Source organism: Somniosus microcephalus, chromosome 31, assembly GCF_052327205.1.
Source record: "Somniosus microcephalus isolate GS21.2 chromosome 31, FLI_Smic_1.0, whole genome shotgun sequence".
NCBI classification, from domain to species: Eukaryota; Metazoa; Chordata; class Chondrichthyes; order Squaliformes; family Somniosidae; genus Somniosus; species Somniosus microcephalus.
This window is the reverse complement of record NC_141017.1, coordinates 22,046,963-22,068,083: the sequence shown is the minus strand read 5'-3', so window position 1 is coordinate 22,068,083 and position 21,121 is coordinate 22,046,963. Positions and strand designations below refer to the sequence as shown.

Below are 21,121 nucleotides of genomic sequence, written 5' to 3'. Positions count from 1 at the left end.
TGAGGGTCCAGACGAGTTGAGCTTAATTGTTTAGTCATCTCTCTTTTACCACCCCCGCCCCCCACAATTCTCTCCCAGAGGCACCATTTCCTGCTGTATACAGTTCCATGAGGGTAGACACAACCATCCAATAATTCGACTAAGTGGCCATTCTTTGAGTCTACAAATAACAACAGAAAATGCTGGAAAAACTCAGCAGGCCAGGCAACATCCGTGGAGAGAGAAATAGAGTCAACGTTTTGGGTCGAACCCCTTTGTCAAGAGTCTAGATGTTGAGTACCAACAGGCTACTTTACCAGAGGTTAGCATGCCCCAAACTTGAGCATGTCCACACACGATTGCTTTCCAACATGGGTTGCTGGATAGTGAGCCGGTAACTTGGCTGTATTTCGTCTCTTCCCGGTTTCCTCTTCTCCCCAAGTCCCATAGTTCAAAGGCCATTTAATAGCACCCTTGCGTGCTGCCCTTACTGAGGTTAGTAAACTTACCATGGAGCATAGATTCAACTCTGGACCACCCCAATTTATATGGCTCAGTGCCACATCAGGCAGTGCTTTGACCAACTAAACCTTCACTTTTTTTAAGCTCCTCTATGCTCACTTTTTTTTAATTTGTTCACTCGATGTGGGTGTCGCTGGCAGGGCCAGCAATTATTGCCCATCCCTAATTGCCCATAGAAGGTGGTGGTGAGTCACCTTCTTGAACCGCTGCAGTCCGTGTGATGAAGGTACTCCCCCAATGCTGACTTCTTTGTCGCGGTTTGGTACAACGGAGTGGCTTGCTGGGCCATTTCAATTCAATTTTATTTGTCATATATGCAGCAGATGTGTGTACTGCACAATGAAATGTTGATTTTTACGAGTCCTCCCAACATTGGAATAAATATGGCATAACAATGATAAAATACTAATAGAAATACAGTAATAACAGTAATAAATAATAAATTATACGTTCATGAGTCTTATGGCCTGGGGGTAGAAGCTGTTTCGAAACCTGCTGGTACGAGACCGTATGCTTCAGTATCTCTTACCGGACGGGAGCAGGGCGAAGAGGTTGTGGCTGGGGTGGCTCGCGTCTTTAATGATTCTCAGGGCCTTCCCCCGGCACCCCTCGGGGTAGATATCCTGGACAGCAGGTAGTTTAATTCCTATAGTATGCTGTGCAGCTTTCACCACCATCTGTAGAGCCTTGCGATCTGTGGCGGTGCAGTTGCCATACCAGGTAGTGATGCAGCCGGACAGGATACTCTCGATGGTGCACCGGTAGAAGTTGGTGAGAATCTGGGGGGCCATTCCAAATTTCTTCAGTCTCCTGAGGAAGAACAGGCGTTGGCATGCCGCCTTGGTTACGACGTCGATGTGATGTAACATTTCAGAGGGCAGTTAAGAGTCAACCACATTGCTGTGGGTCTGGAGTCACATATAGGCCAGACCGGGTAAGGGCAGCAGATTTCCTTCCCTAAAGGACAATAGTGAACCAGATGGGTTTTTACGACAATCTGGTAGTTTCATGGTCGCCATTACTGACACGAGCTTTTTGTTCCAAGATGAAGAACCAAGGTGGCTAACTTTTTTTTAAAGATACCTCAAACATTCAGCTACACCGGCAACCAAGGTCTTGTTTCATTAAGACGGCATGTTCAAAGTCCTTAATTTGACTTCATTTCCATTAAGCAAAGTCAACAGATTTAAATTGGCTGTGGCATTTCCCCAGTGCAGTCAGTTTCCATTCAGCGTGTTTCCTTTTCAACTGTAAAATTAAGAACTAGTCATCCATCACGCGTTCTTTTGTTTGGTTCACTACTGTAGATAAAATATGGTTGCAGCGTAAAATATATCATTTTTTTTCCTTTTCATTAACAGCAAGGGGATGACATAGTCTTAATGGCAGAAGCTTTGGAAAAGATTTTTCTTCAGAAAATTTCAGAGATGCCACAAGAAGAGATTGAAATACCCATACAGCCTACCAAAGGATCACGGGGCAGAGGCAGAAAAGAAGCAGGTACGTGTTTTATCCTCGTCCTCCCCAATCTACCTGTCGCAGATGCATCTGTCCGTGACGGCATTGGTAGCAGTGACCACCGCACACCCTCCATCGTGTTGTGTGGCACTACCATCGTGCTAAATGGGATAGATTCATTCAGAACAGATATAGCAGCTCAAAACTGGGCATCCACGAGGCACTGTGGGCCATCAGCAGCAGCAGAATTGCATTCCACCACAATCTGTAAACGCATGGCCCGGCATATCCCTCACTCTACCATTAACATCAAACCAGGGGACCAACCCTGGTTCAATGAGGAGTGCAGAAGAGCATGCCAGAAACAGCACTAGGTGTACCTAAAATGAGGTGCCAATCTGGGGCAGCTGCAACACAGGACTACATGCATGCTAAAAAGCGGAAGCAGCATGCTATAGACAGGGCTAAGCGATCCCACAATCAACGGATCAGATTAAAGCTCTGCAATCCTGCCACATCCAGTCGTGAATAATGGTGGACAATTAAACAACTAACTGGAGGAGGAGGCTCCATGAATATCCCCATCCTCAATGATGGTGGAGCCCAGCACGTGAGTGCAAAAGACAAGGCTGAAGCGTTTGCAATTATCTTCAGCCAGAAGTGCTGAGTAGATGATCCATGTTGGCTTCCTCCTGCGGTCCCCACCATCACAGAAGCCAGTCTTCAGCCGATTCAATTCACTCCATGTGATATCAAGAAACGGCTGCGCGCACTGGATACAGCAAAGGTTATGGGCCTTGACAACTTCCTGGCTGTCGTGCTGAAGACTTGTGCTCCAGAACTAGCCGTGCCTCTAGCCAAGCTGTTTCAGTACAGCTATAACACTGGCATCTAACCGACAATGTGGAAAACTGCCCAGGTATGTCCTGTCCACAAAAAGCAGGATAACTCCAATCCGGCCAATTAACCGCCCCATCAGTCTACTCTGAATCATCAGCAAAGTGATGGAAGGTGTTGTCGACAGTGTTACCAAGCAGCACTTACTCACCAATAACCTGCTCACCGATGCTCAGTTTGGGTTCTGCCAAGACCACTCGGCTCCAGACCTCATTACAGACTTGGTCCAAACATGGACAAAAGAGCTGAATTCCAGAGGTGAGGTGAGAGTGACTGCCCTTGAGATCAAGGCAGCATTTGATGGAGTGTGCAATCGAGCCCTAGTAAAATTGAAGTCAATGGGAATCAGAGGAAAGACTCGCCACTGGCTGGAGTCATATTTAGCACAAAGGAAGATGGTTGTGGTTGTTGGTCAATCATCTCAGCCCCAGGATGTCGCTGCAGGAGTTCCTCAGGGCAGTGTCCTAGGCCCAACCATCTTCACCTGCTCCATCATAAGGTCAGAGCACGGGATGTTAGCTGATGATTTGCACAGTGTTCAGTTCCATTTGCAACTCCTCAGATAATGAAGCAGTCCATGTCCGAATGCAGCAAGACCTGGATGACATTCAGGCTTGGGCTGATAAGTGGCAAGTAACTTTTGCGCCACACAAGTGCCAGGCAATGACTATCTCCAACAAGCAAGGAGTATCTCACCGCCCCATGACATTCAACGGCATTGCCATCACCAAATCCCTCACCATCAACATCTTGGGGGTCACCATTGACCAGAAACTTAACTGGACTAGCCACATAAATACTGTGGCTGCAAGAGCAGGTCAGAGGCTGTATTCTGCGGTGAGTGTCTCACCACCTGACTCCCCAAAGCCTTTCTACCATCTACAAGGCACAAGTAAGGAGTGTGATAGAATACTCTCCACTTGCCTGCATGAGTGCAGCTCCAACAACACTCAAGAAGCTCGACTCCACCCAGGACAAAGCAGCCCGCTTGATTGGCACTCCATTCACCACCTTAAACATTCACTCCCTCCACCACCGGCGCGCCGTGGCTGCCGTGTGTACCATCTACAAGATGCACTGCGGCAACTCGCCAAGACTTCTTCGGCAGCACCTCCCAAACCCGTGACCTCTACCACCTAGAAGGACAAGGGCAGCAGGCGCATGGGAACACCACCACCTCCAAGTTCCCCTCCAAGTCACACACCATCCTGACTTGGAAATATATTGCCATTCCTTCATCGTCGCTGGGTCAAAATCCTGGAACTCCCTCCCTAACAGCACTGTGGGAGTACTTTCCACACGCGGACTGCAGTGGTTCAAGAAGGCGGCTCACCGCACCTTCTCGAGGGTAATCAGGGATGGGCAATAAATGCCGGCCTTGCCAGCGATGCCCACATCCCGTGAACGCATAAAAGGAAATCCTGTTATCATAGCTTTTGTGTACAAGTTCGTGTGTATGTATGTAGATTAGGGACTGGGATTTTCAACTTTGCATTCAGCAGTCCCATGTCTACTCCTGCAAAGAGATGCTGTTTTGCTAATGCACTTGACCCCTGACTAGAAGAATGCTAGCAGATTTCCAGTTTGAGCATGTTCTATCATTGTGGGTTCTCTGAATGAGATTACTGGAGCAGTGCTAAATTTGAAGATAGCATTGCACTGCGGGCACTCATTGAATTAATAAATTTCATCTCACCTTGGTTGCCTAAGATAGTGTAAAACAATGTATCGTTATTCTATGGCTGTTTCTGTTTTCTCCCCCATCTCATTTTCCAGTCTCCCTGGGCTATACACCACCTGCTCCCAGTTCTCTGCTAGTGTATCTTGAAATGGCTGCTAGGCGAACTCAACTTGAGTTCTCCTCAAGACATCTGGTCTCTGTTCAATGCTTTCCTGCAGTAGCATAGATGAGATTCAGATCCCAGTGATATGGCACATCGCACCCATGTTCCACCATATTTCTGGTGCAGGCCAAGTTTAACGTTGTTGAACCAACCCTCCGTCCTTGCCCCATCTCCAACCTCCCTTTCCTCTCAAGTCCTTGAAGATGTCGTCGCCTCCCAGACAGATTATCTGGTCATTATCACATTACTGTTTGTGGGAGCTTGCTGTGCGCAAATTGGCTGCCGTGTTTCCCACATTACAACGGTGACTACACTTCAAAAGTACTTCATTGGCTACAAAGCGCTTTGAGATGTCCGGTGGTCGTGAAAGGCGCTATATAAATGCAAGTCTTTCCCAAATACGTGCCCATCTTTCATGAAACTCCATGTTTGAATCCCTCCAATCAGGTTTCCGCCCTTGCCACAGTACTGAAATGGCTCTCATCAAGGTCACAAATGACATCCTTTGTGACTGTGACAAAGGTAAACTATCCCTCCTCGTCCTTCTTGACTTGTCTGCAGCCTTTGACATGGTTGACCACTCCATCCTTTTCCAATGCCTCTTCACCGTCGTCCAGCTGGGTGGGACTGCACTCGCTTGGTTCCATTCTTATCTATCTAATCGTAGCCAGAGGATCACTGCAACAGCTTCTCTTCTCGCTCCTGCATAGTTACCTCTGGTGTCCTCCAAGGATCTATTCTTGGTTCCCTCCTATTTCTCATCTACATGTTGCACCTTGGCGACATCATTTGAAAACCGCGTCAGTCTCCACATGTATGTTGACGACACCCAGCTCTACCTGACTACCTCTTCTCTCGACCCCTCCACGGTCTCTAAATTGTCAGACTGCTTGTCCGACATCCAGTTCTGGATGAGCAGAAATTTTCTCCAATTGAATATTGGGAAGACCAAAGCCATTGTTTTCAGTCCCCGCCACAAACTCTGTCCCCTAGCCATTGTCTCCATCCCCCTCTCTAACATCTGTCTGAGGCTGAACCACACTGTTCGCAACCTTGGTGTCATATTTGACCTTGAACTGAGCTTCCGACCACACATCCGCAGCATAACTAAGACCGCCTATTTCCATCTTTATAACATCGCCTGTCTCCACCCTTGCCTCAGCTTATCCGTTGCTGAAACCCTCATCCATGCCTTTGTTACCTCTAGACTTGACTATTCCAACGCACTCCTGGCTGGCCTCCCACATTCCACCCTATGGAAACTTGAGGTCATCCAAAACTTGGTGAGAGTTAGGACACGGCTAGCCAAGTCCATTCACCCATCACCCCTATACTTGCTGACCTGCATTGGCTCCCGGTTAAGCAATGCCTCGATTTCAAAATTTTCATCCTTGTTTTCAAATCCCTCCATGACCTCGCCCCTCCCTATCTCTGTAATCTCCTTCAGCCCCACAACTGCCTGCCCGCCCCCCACCACCCCGGAGATATCTGCGCTTCTCTAATTCTGCCCTCTTGAGCATCCCTGATTAGAATTGCTCCACATTGGTGGCCGTGCCTTCTGTTGCCTAGGCCCTAAGCTCTGGAATTACCTGCCTAAACCTCTCCGCCTCGTTACCCCTCTTTCCTCCTTTAAGACGCTCCTTAAAGCCGACCTCTTTGACCAAGCTTTTGGGCACCTGCCCTAATTTCTCCTTATGTGGCTCGGTGTCAAATTTTATGTCTCATAATATTCCTGTGAAGCGCCTCGGGACGTTTTACTCAGTTAAAGGCACTGTATAAATACAAGTTGTTGTTATGATGGTGTCAACTTACAAGTGTCGTTTTTTTTGGACCTGACGGGGCGGCATTGTACAAATGTTTTCTAATTAGTTTATGTAAAGCCTGACCCTTTGTTTTGCTGCTGTGGCATGAGCCTTCAGAAGAACTGGGTACACTGGCTTGATAACCATTTTGGTAATTGATTTAAAAAAATCTACATACACATTTTAATGTCTGGCACCCAGAAATTGTGCTAGTGTGGAGTGTGTCGTTAGGAGAACACTTGAAACAAACCCTCAGAACCAGAAATAAAATTGGGATGGTGATCATTCGCTCCTGAGTAGTGGTGTCAAATCTACTGTAAATCTTTTGCAAATAGGTTTTCAGTGTGTAGTTCCATGGAGTGGGCCAGCAATAAAGTTTGCCCTCAGCTCATGTGTGAAAATGGTATTGAATTTCTGAAGGCTATTAATATGCACAAGTAAAGTGCACTGGACGGCTGCTAATAGTATTTTGCTGCATTTGAATTGCATTGTAGCTGCTAAGAAGTGTTATTTCTCCTCCATGCCAGTGGCAAACAAACAACTGGTGCTCTGAAATCGGGTTTTTACAGCGATGTAAACTGATGAAATTCCAGGCTGCTAACGCTGTTAACATATTGCTCACAGCTGTGATGTATAAACATACTTGCCCAGAGGGGCATTGATGGAATACACAATAGGTTAGTGAGCATCTAAAAGAGACTGGTTAACATTGGTTGTGCCAGTTTTTATTCTGTACTCTTTCTGATGCTGGCTATTTGATGCCTTGTTTTTTTTAATTTGAATTCCACCATCTGTTCTTTTCTTCTAATATGTGTAAAGAGCATGTTTGCATAGGCAACACCACACTTTCTGATGAAGGCAATATTCTCTTGCCTGTGCTCACTTCATGGAATGCATTGTTTTCATTTATGAATAATGAGTCATACATTTGCTGCCTCAGATTCATGCGTCATTAACGTGCGCACACTTTTGTTTGTAATTATGTGCTAGAGATTTTAAAAGTGGAACTTTTTGCAAGTTCTCCAAAAAAAAAAAAAAAGTGTGTGTCCCCGTGTGGTATGTAAGAAAGATGTGGTCAGAAGAAAGGAGGCAATGGATCCACGTATTGTGGCGAGTTATGCAGCTAGCCAGGAGCTCTTGGTACCTGCTACCCACCTCGTCCAGGCTCAAACTGTGCTTGAAAATTGTCCAACAGCCAACTAGTGACGGCCCTCCTGGATTTGGGGGGTGGGGAGGGGGGGTGGGCGTTAGCTGAGGTTGGCAAGGAAAAACAGGTTTTTTGGGTTCAAGGTGCCTCCAAGATGAGGGCCTGTTGACCGACTGTGACAGATTTGATAATTTAACATATGGGCCAGGCAGTTCACAGCACTCCATGGCACTTAGATGAATGCAGCCAGCCTGGCTCATGAGATTTGGAAGGGCTGACCCATCAGTGGGAGTTGGGATTCTTCCCACTGAGTTCGATAACCTTGCAAGCCAGGACCCTAATAAATAGGGTGGTCCTGACTGGATAAGTAGTAGGAAGCTTACTGGTGTTTCTATGCTTCTAGTTGTTGCCTAGTGCACGCTAGAGGGCCATTAGCCTTGACTATTGCAAACCCATGCCTTAGTTGTGGAATTGCCACCACAAACTTCTTGATACTTTGACCAAGCTTTTGGCCACCTGTCCAAATATCTCATGTAGCTCGGTGTCAAATTTTGTCTGATGTGATGTGCCTTGGGTCGTTCTGTTAAGTTAAAGGTGCTATGTAAGTGCAAATTGGACTTATTTGGGTGTGTGTGTACCTGGAAGGTATTCCATATCAGGCAAACAAAGAACTCCCAATTGTTGATTTCTCAGTAGTTTAGTTTGGAGACTGTTGAACATAGTGAGTGTAGGATATATTCCCTAACATTGAGCTCTTGGGCAACGTCAGACACCTGGCCAAGAGAACCAAAAAAATCTCTCTGCATGTAGATCCTTTTGAGTTGGTAAATAACATTGCTGATCAGTAGTATAACCTCTTATCAACCTCCCAAACCCCAGTTGTGCAACTCGTAAACCTTAAATGTAATGTAGTACTGAGAACCTTTCAATCAACCCATTTTAGCTTGTTTGAATCAATCAGAAATTCAATATTTCAAAACAAAAAAACTACATCTTGCTGCTTAGACAATCCATTCTCGCCTGTCAGGTTAAGTAGAAGACTAAATTTCATCAACCTATAAATGAGCAGAGCATATCTTGATCCAAAAATCAGCAGACAACCCCGCTTATCAACTGAGTGTCCATCAGTAGCTTTCTCTAACTTGTGTAGCGTCCTCCACTAGGCCCCATTCAATGGACTGAACAGAACCGCTCTCATGCAAGACCCTCTCCCTAATGGCAGTGCTGTGGGATCATATTACTGCTACATCCGATCTGCCCGTACTGATCAGCAGGGCAGGATCACTACACTGGGCGCAGAGTGCTAAAATATTTCCAAGCGTCATGAATGTTTGCAGCCTTGTTTATATCAGTGTTTCTTAAAAGGTTAAGGGGTTTCTTGAGGGACGGTGGAAAAATCTTAAACGTGACCAATTTTGAGAGGTTTTCTAAATTGAACTGGACAGTAATACTGAAGCATTTGTGGAATACCAACTTCTTGAATTTTAAAAAGAAAAACCTTTCGGTATTCACATACAGATCAATAGGGAATCCTCTAAATAGAGTTTAGTCTGCGCATTTTCCCCTGTGTGTGTGTGTTCTGGAAGCTTCCATATTCCTTCTTTTGGCAGATGTTCACAGTGAGCATGCCAGGAACATATTTGCATAATGTTTCCCATGGCATTGTTCTCCCAGGAAGTCAAAAGCAACCAAGAGGCCACCATATTATTTAAAGAAAAACAATTTGCACATATATAAGCACTTTTCACATCCTCAGGACGTCGCAAAAGTGCTTTGCAGCCAATAAATGACTTGAAGTGCAGTCTTTTCTGTAAACAACTGCAGCAGCTACTTTTGAATAGCGAGGTCTCGCAAACAGCACAAGATAAATTACTAGTTAATCTATAATGGTGTTCCTTGAGAGCTAAATGTTGGCTATGGCACCGAGAGAGCTCTCTTTAAATAGTGGCATTGGATCTTTGACGTCCACCTGACCAGGCAAATGATTTAGCATCTCATCTGAAATAAATATGCTGACATTGTTTTTTTTCCAACTATCTGTAGTATTTGCTTTTGGTTAAATGTTACTGTGACTGCCATCGTTTGCTGCTGGTATGAGATTCAATTGAATGCTTAGTAATAGCCAGAGTCCTAAAAAGCACCTGGGGGAAAAACTAACTGCTGCGTGGCAGACTTTGTCTTTGCGGACGCCCACTGTGCACAGATTGGTTAGACCCCTTTTGTTTTTTGTGGTCCACTTGTAGACTGCTGTACTTTGCACAGGGCTATTAGTGAGCTTCATGTGATGCTGGACCCTCTATTAGTTTGGATTATAGATTGAAAAGTTGCAAGATGATGTACGAATGCTGAAAACTTGTGCGGGTTTATTCTATTTTTTAAAATTCTGGTTCTGAAAGTGTTTATTCTCTTTCTCCCGACCCCCCCCCCCCACCCCCAGTATAGATAGAAAGGAGGCGATCTACCAAACTAGACCTGGCAATGAGGTATTAGGCAATTATGTTCAAAGCAATGTCTGTTTGAGTGGATTATAGAATGCATTTCCTTAAGTAATTGAAAAATACCACAGAAGGTTAAAGTTCACTGCACCCATATGTTGGCTACTGATGTGACCCGAGAGTGCACAGTTTCTCTCGACGCCATCTCAAAGCCAGCTACATGGAGCAATAGACTGCCTTTTATTGAATCATTGATTTTGATTTGACAGCTCTCCAGACTGTGACTGCCTCAGTGTTGTCAGAGAATAATCTTTCATTCTGCACAACTTTGGCAAAGTTCATTTCTTCATAGAATTTGAACACACGAAGAATGTTCGATAACCTACGCGGTGTTGTCTTCCATTTGTAAATGTAGTTCACCGTCCATGTAGGAAACATCTCTTCCTTTGGTGTCCCGGCGGGAGTGAATTAGGAGATTTTTTTTGTGTCAGCAATTCCGTTTTTGCTGCTGCATCCTCCCAAAACTGAGACTTGTATGTACAGTGGGAGAAATGACACAGTGCTTAATTCTTGAGAGTCGTGTCAGTGGTTTTCCTCTGAATGCTACGTTTAATATTTTATGTATAGTTAAATAAATGGTGTATAATTAGATAGGAATAGTTATGCCTGTAGTTATATGGAGAGCTATTTCATATCATCTCTTTTGTTGGAGTTGAGTATCCATCATCAGTTTCAATATTTAATATAGATGACTCTCATTTTGTTTTCATTTAGTTCAGTCTAAACCCAACGTGTCAACTGTACAGACGGTCACCCAGACGACAGTGCCAGCACCGGCACCAGCACAGCCGCAGCAGCCACCACCCCAGCGGGCGCCTCCGGCATCTCAGCCAGCGCCACCCCAGCCGCAGCTTCCTTCAGTATCGGTGCCGGCACCCGCACCCCAGTCATTTCCTCCTGCGACTCCTGACCTGATTGTCCAGCCACCGACGACGACCGTGTCGCCGCACACGTCAGCTCCCCCAATGCCGACCCTCACTCCAACAACGGTGATGACAACAGCGCCACAGCCTTCAAAGGTAGATGCCTCTTCAATAGCTTTTCCACCAGCAGTGTTCTCTATCTACGTCCTTCTCTCAAGCTTGGGTCATCTGGTTCCCAGCATGTAGAGAAGTCCGTGCAACCTTGTATAAATGTCCACAGGAAAGTCCTGACATTTTTATAATTTGTACTCGAGTAAAGGATAAGCTGCTAGTTAATAACTGAGTTAATAAGCTGCAGTGATCGCAAATGTTTTTCATAATGTTCCCTATTACTCATATTGGGAGATAATGGGTGACATGAATCAGTCATTCATGAAAGACAGACTTATGAAATAATACTGAACGGCCTGCGGGTGGCGCTGTCCAGGGAGAGTATAAATACTCGGGCACGGGCCCAGCTTGCGCAGGACATTCTTAACAGGAACTAGTGAAGGACACAACTAGACCTCCTTGTTGTAAAACAGTTGATTAAAGCTTTGTTTAACGCTTAGACCAAGTGCCTAGTAGTTTTCTTAAGTCAATGGGTGTGTGGTTCAATTGTGCTCCAGGCTGGATATTGGGGGAGTGGGTTGAGTGAGAAGGCCTGAGGAAAACGAGAACACCAAGAAAAATAAATGAGGTGCAAAGTGCTTGGTTAAGCCAGAGTATATTCTGAATTAATTCTAAGCAATTTCCCAGCGCATTGGATTCTTTGTAGACGTGTCATTGTGCTTCACATTCCTTTTGCTGTAGCTGGCCCAACAGCACAACAGTTGAAACATTTGATCAGAATCTTGTGGACTTTTAAAACAAAGTGTCTGAGGGATGCAAGCCACCAGCCACGGTTGTGGTTTTCATCTGCTCTTGGGTGAGTCGCGACTTTCACCCCGAGATCAAAAATTGACTCCCGTCATCAGTGTTCTCTCGATGTGAAGTGGTCAGAACCCAGGAATTTTCCATTTTATGGGGAAAGAGGGGCATTTTGAAATAGTGTCTGCTTCATCCGTCACAAAGATAGATTACAGGAAACTTTGGTTTATCCGGAGGTTAACTGTCTGGAATGCTCGAACCACCGGCAAAAATCAGCAGCCGCTTCGTTAGGTTTTTTTCCTTTTCGTTGCTTTTTTTTCACCAGTCAGGCTCTGCAAGGTCTCGCTGAAGCTGTTGCTAAGCTACAGAGACGCTTGCAAGGTACGGCCGACTGTTTAGAAGCTGAAAGCAACAGGGTTTGTTGCCAGATACGGAGCTCAAAATCTCTGTTTCAACATTAGCGCTGGTTTGTCCGGCAGTTTTGATGGGACGGCAACAGCTCGGTCCTGTCGGTGCCGGATAGCGCAAAGTTTCCTGTATATTAATTTCTCCCCCCCCCCCCCCCCCCCCCCCCCCATCCCCCTCCATTTCCATATATGTATGCTGTTCAGTTAATGCTGCAGAGTCGGCTGGCATGTTTGGACCTAATATGTGCTCCTTTCTTTCTCTTTCAGCAAAAAAAGGGTGTGAAAAGGAAAGCTGATACAACAACGCCGACAACCAATGTTGCCGTGAAGAGTCGAGAGTCTTCTCCATTAATGACCGAACCCAAACCTGCAAAGATCCCATCCAGAAGCGGAAGACCTCCAAAGCCCGCAAAGAAAGAGATGCCAGACTCCCAGCAGCAGCAACATCTAGAGAAGGGTGGGGGTGGAGGCGGTGGGGTTGTAGGTAGTGGCGGTGGCGGCGGCGGTGGTGGTGGGGTTGTGGTTGGCAGTGGAAAAGTATCGGAACAGTTGAAGTACTGCACTGGCATTCTTAAGGAAATGTTCGCCAAGAAGCATGCAGCCTATGCCTGGCCCTTCTACAAACCTGTGGACGTAGACGCCTTGGGACTGCACGATTATCACGACATTATTAAACACCCCATGGATCTCAGTACTATTAAAGTAAGCCAATACCTTACAGTCTCGTAGCTGTAACTTTAGAGCTTGGATTGTGAAGCACCTTTTGAATCTGTCCTGTGTTGATCATTATCTCGCTCTGGTTCTTTAACAGAGTGCCTGAGAAATATCCTGAGCAACATTTTATATTGTCCGCCTCGAGACATTGTACAGGCGCAGTCCCAAACAAAGACGTGCTGGAAGCCTTTTTAAGTTGCAGGGGTTGATGTCTTAACAATACGCTGGTTCCTAGAGTGCATGCATGTGATCAGTACAAAGACCAAATTGGACCCAGAAGTGTTTTGAATTCCTGCTGCATTCTGGGTTGATTTGGTCAGTCTGAGGTTCTGCCCAGTCTGGGGAAACTCGAGATTAAAAAAAATAATTTTAAGCATTCTTTTAATAGTGTTTTATATTGGTCAACAAAGGTTTATAAATACAACCAACAGAGTTAAATATAATCTGATCTAGGTAAAATTGAAGAGAATAACAATTTAAAGCAAAAAATCTTTAATCAGCAACTTTTTTTTATACAAAGAAACTGTGTTTTGAATACTGGAATCCAGTGAAACTTGTCCAGAACTACTCAGCTTTACACTCTTTTATTCAACAACAACAAAAATAAGGGAGGGTGTAAGGGCAGCAGAACTACAAACTATCTGGTAACCAACCTAGCTAGGAGCTCCATTGTTTTAATAGGGAAGATAACCAAAGTAACTCTCTTCACCTGTGCCCGCAGCGCCTCTCTGCAAGTAATCAGGAAAAGAATCAAATCAGTCAAGTTACAAATTTCAGTAAATTATACATGTTGTATAAAGGTAATTGCCTTATGGAGCACTCTGGACCTCTGCCGATCGTTGGTGCTAAAGTTGCTTTCTCCTGTTGACCATAAAATGTCATCCAAGGCTCAAATTGCAGTGGATATTAAATTTGTATTTCAAATTTGACCAGGGAACAAATTGGCGAGTCACTAGGTGGTTTACTCTGGTTTCCCATCCTAATCATCTTTTTAACAAAGCAGGAATTTTCTTCCAATTAAACACACGCAATGAGTGCTATAAAGAGACTACCGAATGGACGACTGCTGTGTGGGTTTTATTTCGACGCGTGAGGTTGATTGTGAATAGTCACTTTGCAGTCAGCTTTGGTTTGTGAAGCAGACAACTGTAGAATGTGAAATTGTCTTGCTGAGGGTTAATGACGAGCTGCATCTGGCAGTGTCTTCCTGTGTGCTGGTAAATGACCATCGTGGAATGATGACCTCTGAGGCTAGCCTGATTCCAAATCAGTGTTGATTATGGAATTGTATGTGCAAGTCTTTCCCTCCGCCGCCGCCCCCCCCCCCCCCCCCCCCAAAACTTGGAAATGGCAGGCATTTAGGATGATAAATACAGTACTTAAGGAAATGTAGAGAAGTTTGTAAAGTTACAAACCAACCTTATTAAGTGAATCCTTGCTGCTGGGAGTTTAAAAAAAAACAATCAATATAACTGCAGTAGTTTAATCCCAGTACTGCCCACTAGCTTTGTCCTGGAAGTTCACACATCTGCAAATCTGTAGCAAGTTTGCAGCCGCTGGGTTAGACAGCATGTTATTTACTGTTTCAGAAATGCCTGTCTTCCTCCCCTTATTAAAGAGCTTCGACATTCTTTTGCATAAGTTGCTTGAGGTTACGAAGCAGTAAATTGTCAACAGATTGGTATCTGACCTAATGCAAATTTCCTTTCGATGTCAACTCAGTTAACAGCGTGTTTGGAGCACTGCACTTGGAGTGTCGGTGCGTGGCATTATCGAGCAGAGGGCACTGGTTTAATTTATTCTCTTGCACCCCGAACTCTCTCGAGTTCCAAATCTTGGGTGTGCTGTGCTGCTGGAGTGAAGTGCTAGATTGAGCCCAAGCACCCTCCCCGTGGAGGTTGGGTGATAACCATGTTGTAACTGGTCCTCGTGATTGGGTGGTGGTGAAGCTTGAAGCTGCCTGAAGGCGGTGCCGGGACTGGCGAGTCAAAGGAGAACTGGGAAGCAATTGGGATCAGGGAAAATTAACAATTTTTTTTTTTTTTTTTTTAAAGCCTGAAGATTGCAATTGATTTCAGTGGCATATGACTTAATGGAAACTGAAGACAAACACAAAATTCCATTGTACTATTTTTATTGAGAATTATTATTCCATATTAAAGCACACACTCTAAATAAATTGATTTATATGTGTTGCCTTCACAAAAGAGGAGGATGCTGCCAGTGTCACAGCAAAGGAGGGAAGTCGTAGACAAATTGGATAGGATAAAAATAGATAGAGGAGGTACTTAAAAAGTTGGCAACGTGAAAAGTCACCTGATCCGGATGGTATGCATCCAAGGATGTGGAGAGAAATAAGGGTGGAAATAGCGTAGGCTATGGCCCCAATCTTCCAATCCTTAGATATGGGAGTGGTGCCAGAGGACGGGCAGGTTGCAAATGTTGCATCCCTGTTCAAAAAAAGGGGAAAGGGATAAACCAGGTACCCTACAGGCCAGTCAGCCTAACATCAGTGTTGGGAAAACTTTGAGACAATAATGCGGGACAAAATTAATTGTCATTTAGAAAAAATACAGGCTAATCATTGACAGCCAGCACGGATTTGTTGGGCAAATCGTGTTTGACTAACTTGATTGAGTTCTTTGATGAAGTAACGGAGATGGTTGGTGAGGATAGTGTGGTTTGTTATGTATATGAACTTTTAAAAGGCGTTTGATAAAGTATCACATAACAGACATGTTAGCAAAATTGAAACTTCTAGCATTAAAGGGGCCAGTGGCAGAGTGGATATGAAATTGGCTAAGGAGCAGTAAGCAGAGAGTAGTGGTGAACGGTTATTTTTCATACTGGAGGGAAGTATACAGTGGTGTCCTCCAGGGGTCGGTATTGGGACTGTTGCTCTCTTTAATATATATTAATGACCCAGACTTGGGTATACAGGGCATAATTTCAAACTTTGCTGATGACACGAAGCTCAGAAAAGTAGTGAACGGTGAGGAAGATAGCAACAGACTTCAGGAGGGCACAGACAGACTGGCGAAATGGGCAGACACATGGCAGATGAAATTTAACGTAGTTAAGTGATGCATTTTGGAAGGAAGGATTAAGAGAGGCAATATAAACTAAATGGTACAGTTTTAAATGTGGTGCAGAAGTAGACATCTGGGGGGTTTACGTACACAAATCTTCGAGAGTGGCAGGACAAGTTGATGAGGCTTTTAAAAAATGCATATGGGATCCTGGGCTTCACAAATAGAGACATAGAGTACAAAAGCAAAGGAATTATGCTAAACCTTTATAAACCATTGGTTAGGTCTCAGCTGGAGTATTGTGTAATTCTGGGTGCTGCACTTTAGGAAGGATGTCAAGGCCATGGAGAGGGTGCAGAGATTGACCAGAATGGTTTCAGGGATGAAGGACTTCAGTATGTGGAGAGACTGGAGAAGCTGGGATTGTTCTCAGAGCAGAGAAGGTTAAGGGGAGATTTAATAGAGGCACTCAAAATCATGAAGGGTTTTGATGGAGTAAATAAGAAGAAACTGTTTCTGCTAGCAGAAGGGTTGGTAACCAGAGGACATAGATTTAAGGTAATTTGCAAAAGAGCCAGAGGTGAGATGAGAAATTTTTTTACGTAGCCAGTTATTATGATCTGTACTGCACTGCCTGAAAAGGTGGCGGAAACATTCAATAGTAATTTCCAAAAGGGAATTGGATATTTACTTGGAAGGGGAGACATTTGCAAGGCTGTGGGGAAAGATCTGCCGAGTGGGATAGCTCTTTCAAAGAGCCAGCATGAGCACGATGGGCCAAATGGTCTCCTGTGCTCCAAGATTCTGTGACACCTTATCACCCATCCCAAGAATGAATTTGTCTATGACCATCGGAAGTTAGTTTTGGGTCTGTTCCTGTAGGTAAGCTCCATTAATAAATTGTTAAAACCTAAAATTTATGTGCCAGCAAATCCTGTGTTCAGAACCCCTTCGTAAATTCTTCCCTAAAACCAGTAGTTGTGCTTCCCTAGCAACTTTCTGTCTCTGTAACACAGGTGGCAGTAGTGCAGGAGGAGACCATCTTAACTCATTTTTGTGTGTGTGTGTGTATGCATCTAGGAAGTAGCGGAGATGTTAGGCTTAAATTCGTGGAAGAATTACCACTTTGTTTTCCCCCGGCAGGGCAGTAGTCTGAGTAGTAAAGTTGGGGACAATAAAGCAGAAAATAATTGGGCTACTGATTTATGGTAACTGGAAAAAGTCAAATTAGATGGAGATCAAGATTTTTATTGATGTTTTTGGGGGTCAAATTCTGTAATTCCATATGCTTCTAATTAAAGCCACTTGTTCAGTTTGACTGAAAAAGCCCAATTCTGTTTTTATCGTGTGGAAATTTTACCAATATCTTGGGGAACAAATTTAGCAATTTCATCAACTTTCCTGCAAAAACAGCAAATTTGGTGATGAGAGTAGTACATTGGAATACAATTCGATGCTTAGAGAAAATATCTATTGAACCATGTGACTGTGCAACTAAATCAATTCGCCTTTAGGCCCATCTGATTCTATGATGGCTTTTGAAATTGTAAATTTTCAGTAGTTAACTCAGTCCTCCAGAGGTTGAGAGCAGATTTGAAGGTAAGTGTTCCATGTTCTACTCCTTTGCCACAGCTGGAGTAGTTATCCTTGGATCTAATAGTTGCTCACGGACTAAAATATTTTTTTAAAGTATATGTTTTATACTATATTTATTTATTTTTTTGGTAATCCATTGGTCATCTGCGTATTGCATATGAATTCTTATTCTGTTTATGGTCTTGGAGGAATTCTGAAAAAAATGAGCAATTGAAACTACTCTTGTGATTGTCAGACGTGGCTACCAGGGTCCAATAAGCAATGGTCACTCGACCAATGATGTGATTTTTCCAGTCATGTTATTCCCATGGATTAACTTATCGTTCAAAAGCAATAGGCTGCAGTTATCACGGAAACAACCACATAATTCATGGAGAAATGAGCCATTACTGTATAAAATAATACCTGATGTCCTGACCCTCGTGGCCTGCCTTTACTGGCATTGGTCTAGAATGCTGTCAAAACACTGAACAATCAGGTTAGTCAAGTGATTGTCAGTAGTCCGTGCGATTGTTACAAAGCTACAGGAACAGGATATGTGATTACAATTGGTCATTGAGATTGCTTTGAAGTGGCACTAACATTTTTTGACGGTGATGTGCTAACTACTAGCCAATGAGATTGCTGGAGAAGGTCGCTAACCATTATTACGATCAACAATTTGAAAGGCACATGATCGCTGTTGGTCAATGAGGCTGCTCGAGACATAACGATCTTGTAATAAAACTCAAATCACCTATGAATAACTTAATTGTGGCGTGGTAACATTATCTGTAATAATACTGTTCTGTAAAGCAGTACTGCTACAGCCATAGTGTTCAAATATAGCAGGAAGGATGCCTCTAGTTCTCTAGACTTCTGCGTCCATTCTTCCTCTTGCTCCTACTCTGCCTCAATACATATCCTTTTGATGCTTCTCATCCTATCAAGTGATTTGAGCTTGATTTTGCTGCGAATCCCAGTACAGCCGTAAATGCAATTGGAGTGCCATAGATTTTTCTCTAATACATTCTGGGTAAGGATCCATGATGCTAATATGATTTCTTACTGTTTGATTTGGTTTTGTAAGATGATGTCAAGATTAAGAATTGTGGATAACACTTGCCGTGAGATTCTTCTTCTTCTCCTTGTTATGTACGAACTTCAAACAAAATTAATATATATATAAAATAAAAAAATAAAAATCGATTGATCAAGGGTATGTAATGAAAACGTAACTGGTTTTGCTTCACAATTAAAATGATTTGCTTCAATTTATTTTCAAACTTGGGCACCGCAGAAAGAAAAGCTGCCATTTCAGTTCAGTGTTGAAGGTTGTAAGTCTTAATACTGCTGTAGAGTGCCTGAGCATTCCAGATTAATCACTGTGGTGTAGCTTGTAGCTCCAAAGTCTGTGATTACATGTGGAATGATTTTCTGACCAGGCTTGTGTGAGAATGGGTTTATCCAGCTGCAATACGTTGTTAGGAAACTTTCAATGTGTTGCTTTTGCAAGTTGGATTAATGGTGAGGCGGCCCCCTTTGGAGTCCACGAGCTTGAAGTTGGAAACACATGCATACGCTCGCTCATCAATTACAGCTGTTTTGCAGAGGCAATGCAGATTTTGGGATATTTCTCGGAAATGCTTTTATTTCTGATCTTTGATCCCATTTCAGTGCTTTTGGCTCCATTTCTCCTCGTTGCCTTCCCATTTTCATTCTGACCCTGTTCTTCCTTGATGCCCCTGCTTTCGATGCTTCTCCCTTGTGAGGTGGCTCTGGTTTCCTTTGTGGTGATCAAAATGGCAAGGTTTCATTTGCTGCACCATTTAAATGTGTAGGATCAGAAGGGTGTGGAATTGAAAGGAGAGGCATTATAAAGGCCGTCAAAATCATAACTGAGTTAATAGCATTCCTTGTATATTTTTACATTCTCTCATTCCCATGAGAAGGTAAGCATGCAGGTGCAGCAGGCGGTTAAGAAGGCAAATGGTATGTTGGCCTTCGTAGCGAGAGGGTTCGAGTACAGGAACAAGGATGTCTTGCTGCAGTTGTACAGGGCCTTGGTGAGACCACACCTTGAGTATTGTGTGCAGTTTTGGTCGCCTTACCTGAGGAAGGAACGATGTTCTTGCCATGGAGGGAGTGTAGCGAAGATTCACCAGGCTGATACCTGGGATGGCAGGAATGACATATGAGGAGAGATTGGGTCGATTGGGCTTATACTCGCTGGAGTTTAGAAGAATGAGGGGATCTCATTGAAACTTATAACATTCTAACAGGACTAGACAGACTAGATGCAGGAAGGATGTTCCCGATGGCAGGGGGAGTCCAGAACCAGGGGTCACAGTCTAAGGATAAGGGGTAAGCCATTTAGGACAGAGATGAGGAGGAATTTCTTCACCCAGAGAGTGGTGAACCTGTGGAATTCTCTACCACAGAAGGCAATAGAGGCCAATTCATTAAATATATTCAAGAAGGAGTTGGCTATATTTCTTAATGCTAACCAGATCAAGGGATATGGGGAGAAGGCAGGGACAGGGTACTGAATTTGGATGATCAGCCAGGATCTCATTGAATGGCGGAGCAGGCTTGAGGGGCCGAATGGCCTACACCTGTTCCTATCTTCTGTTTCTATGACCTAGTCTAATTGTGGAAAGTAAAATGGTTTGCATGCCCGGGGTAAATTCTGAAACTTGGAAAGTTCAGCGGCAGTTGCTTGGACCTTGGCGAAGTCTGGATAAGTGTTCTGGAATCTCAGCACAGGAAGAGGCCCTTCGGCTCATCGCTCCTGTGCTGGCTCCTTGTGAAACACATGAACCTGTTACATTTTGAAGGTAATTGAAGTACAATGGGAGCTGGGGCTATGTGAGGCTAGCTGGAGAAACTGGGTCAAAAATGAATTAAAACTCTGGGAAAGTTTTTAAAAGGCAATATAAACGTTAAGTTTCCGGATATGAAAGATACAATAAGAATACAGGGAAGTTATGATTCAGGAATTTTTAAAAAAAGCAAGGAAAAGGAGCTTAGAAGAGTAGAAGTGTGATGGGCCCTTTCTGTAGTTGATGTAGCAATAAAACACTGCATTGTTTTGTTGACTTATCTATATTCATTTTGGAAGAATAGCCAGTATGAATAAGGTTTTTTTTATTGCATTCGGGTGTCGCATTGGACGCCATGTCCTATTTTGGAGGACCCCCAGTCTGTAGATTCTGGTCTGCTCGTACATGTGACCTGGATTGATAAAACTTGCTTACACGTTCAAATAGTGTTTACATACTAATTTTCCATAAGATCCCTATGTCATATATTGTGTGTGTATGTCTCTGATTAGCTCAATTAGGAACAAATGATCCATTCCTAAAGCATTTCATTTCTTAATTGTATATCTTAAAACATTATTTGCGGGAAGTCGATATATAAATAAAAATTGTTGCTTTGAGCGATCTTATTGGCTAGTAATCACATGACCATCCCAAA

General features: G+C 43.9%; 1 protein-coding gene across 10 annotated transcripts in view; it reads left to right on the top strand.

Annotated features, from left to right (window-relative positions):
• LOC147097627 (bromodomain-containing protein 4-like) overlaps positions 1 to 21,121 on the top strand; it is a 205,547-nt gene that overhangs the window by 108,324 nt on the left and 76,102 nt on the right. For all 10 annotated transcript variants that reach the window (XM_085971599.1, XM_085971602.1, XM_085971601.1 and 7 more), the window contains 3 exons: positions 1,863 to 2,001; positions 10,859 to 11,163; positions 12,591 to 13,025. In XM_085971599.1, coding sequence (XP_085827725.1) covers positions 1,863 to 2,001; positions 10,859 to 11,163; positions 12,591 to 13,025 — 879 coding nt within the window. The remainder of the gene's footprint in view (positions 1 to 1,862; positions 2,002 to 10,858; positions 11,164 to 12,590; positions 13,026 to 21,121) is intronic.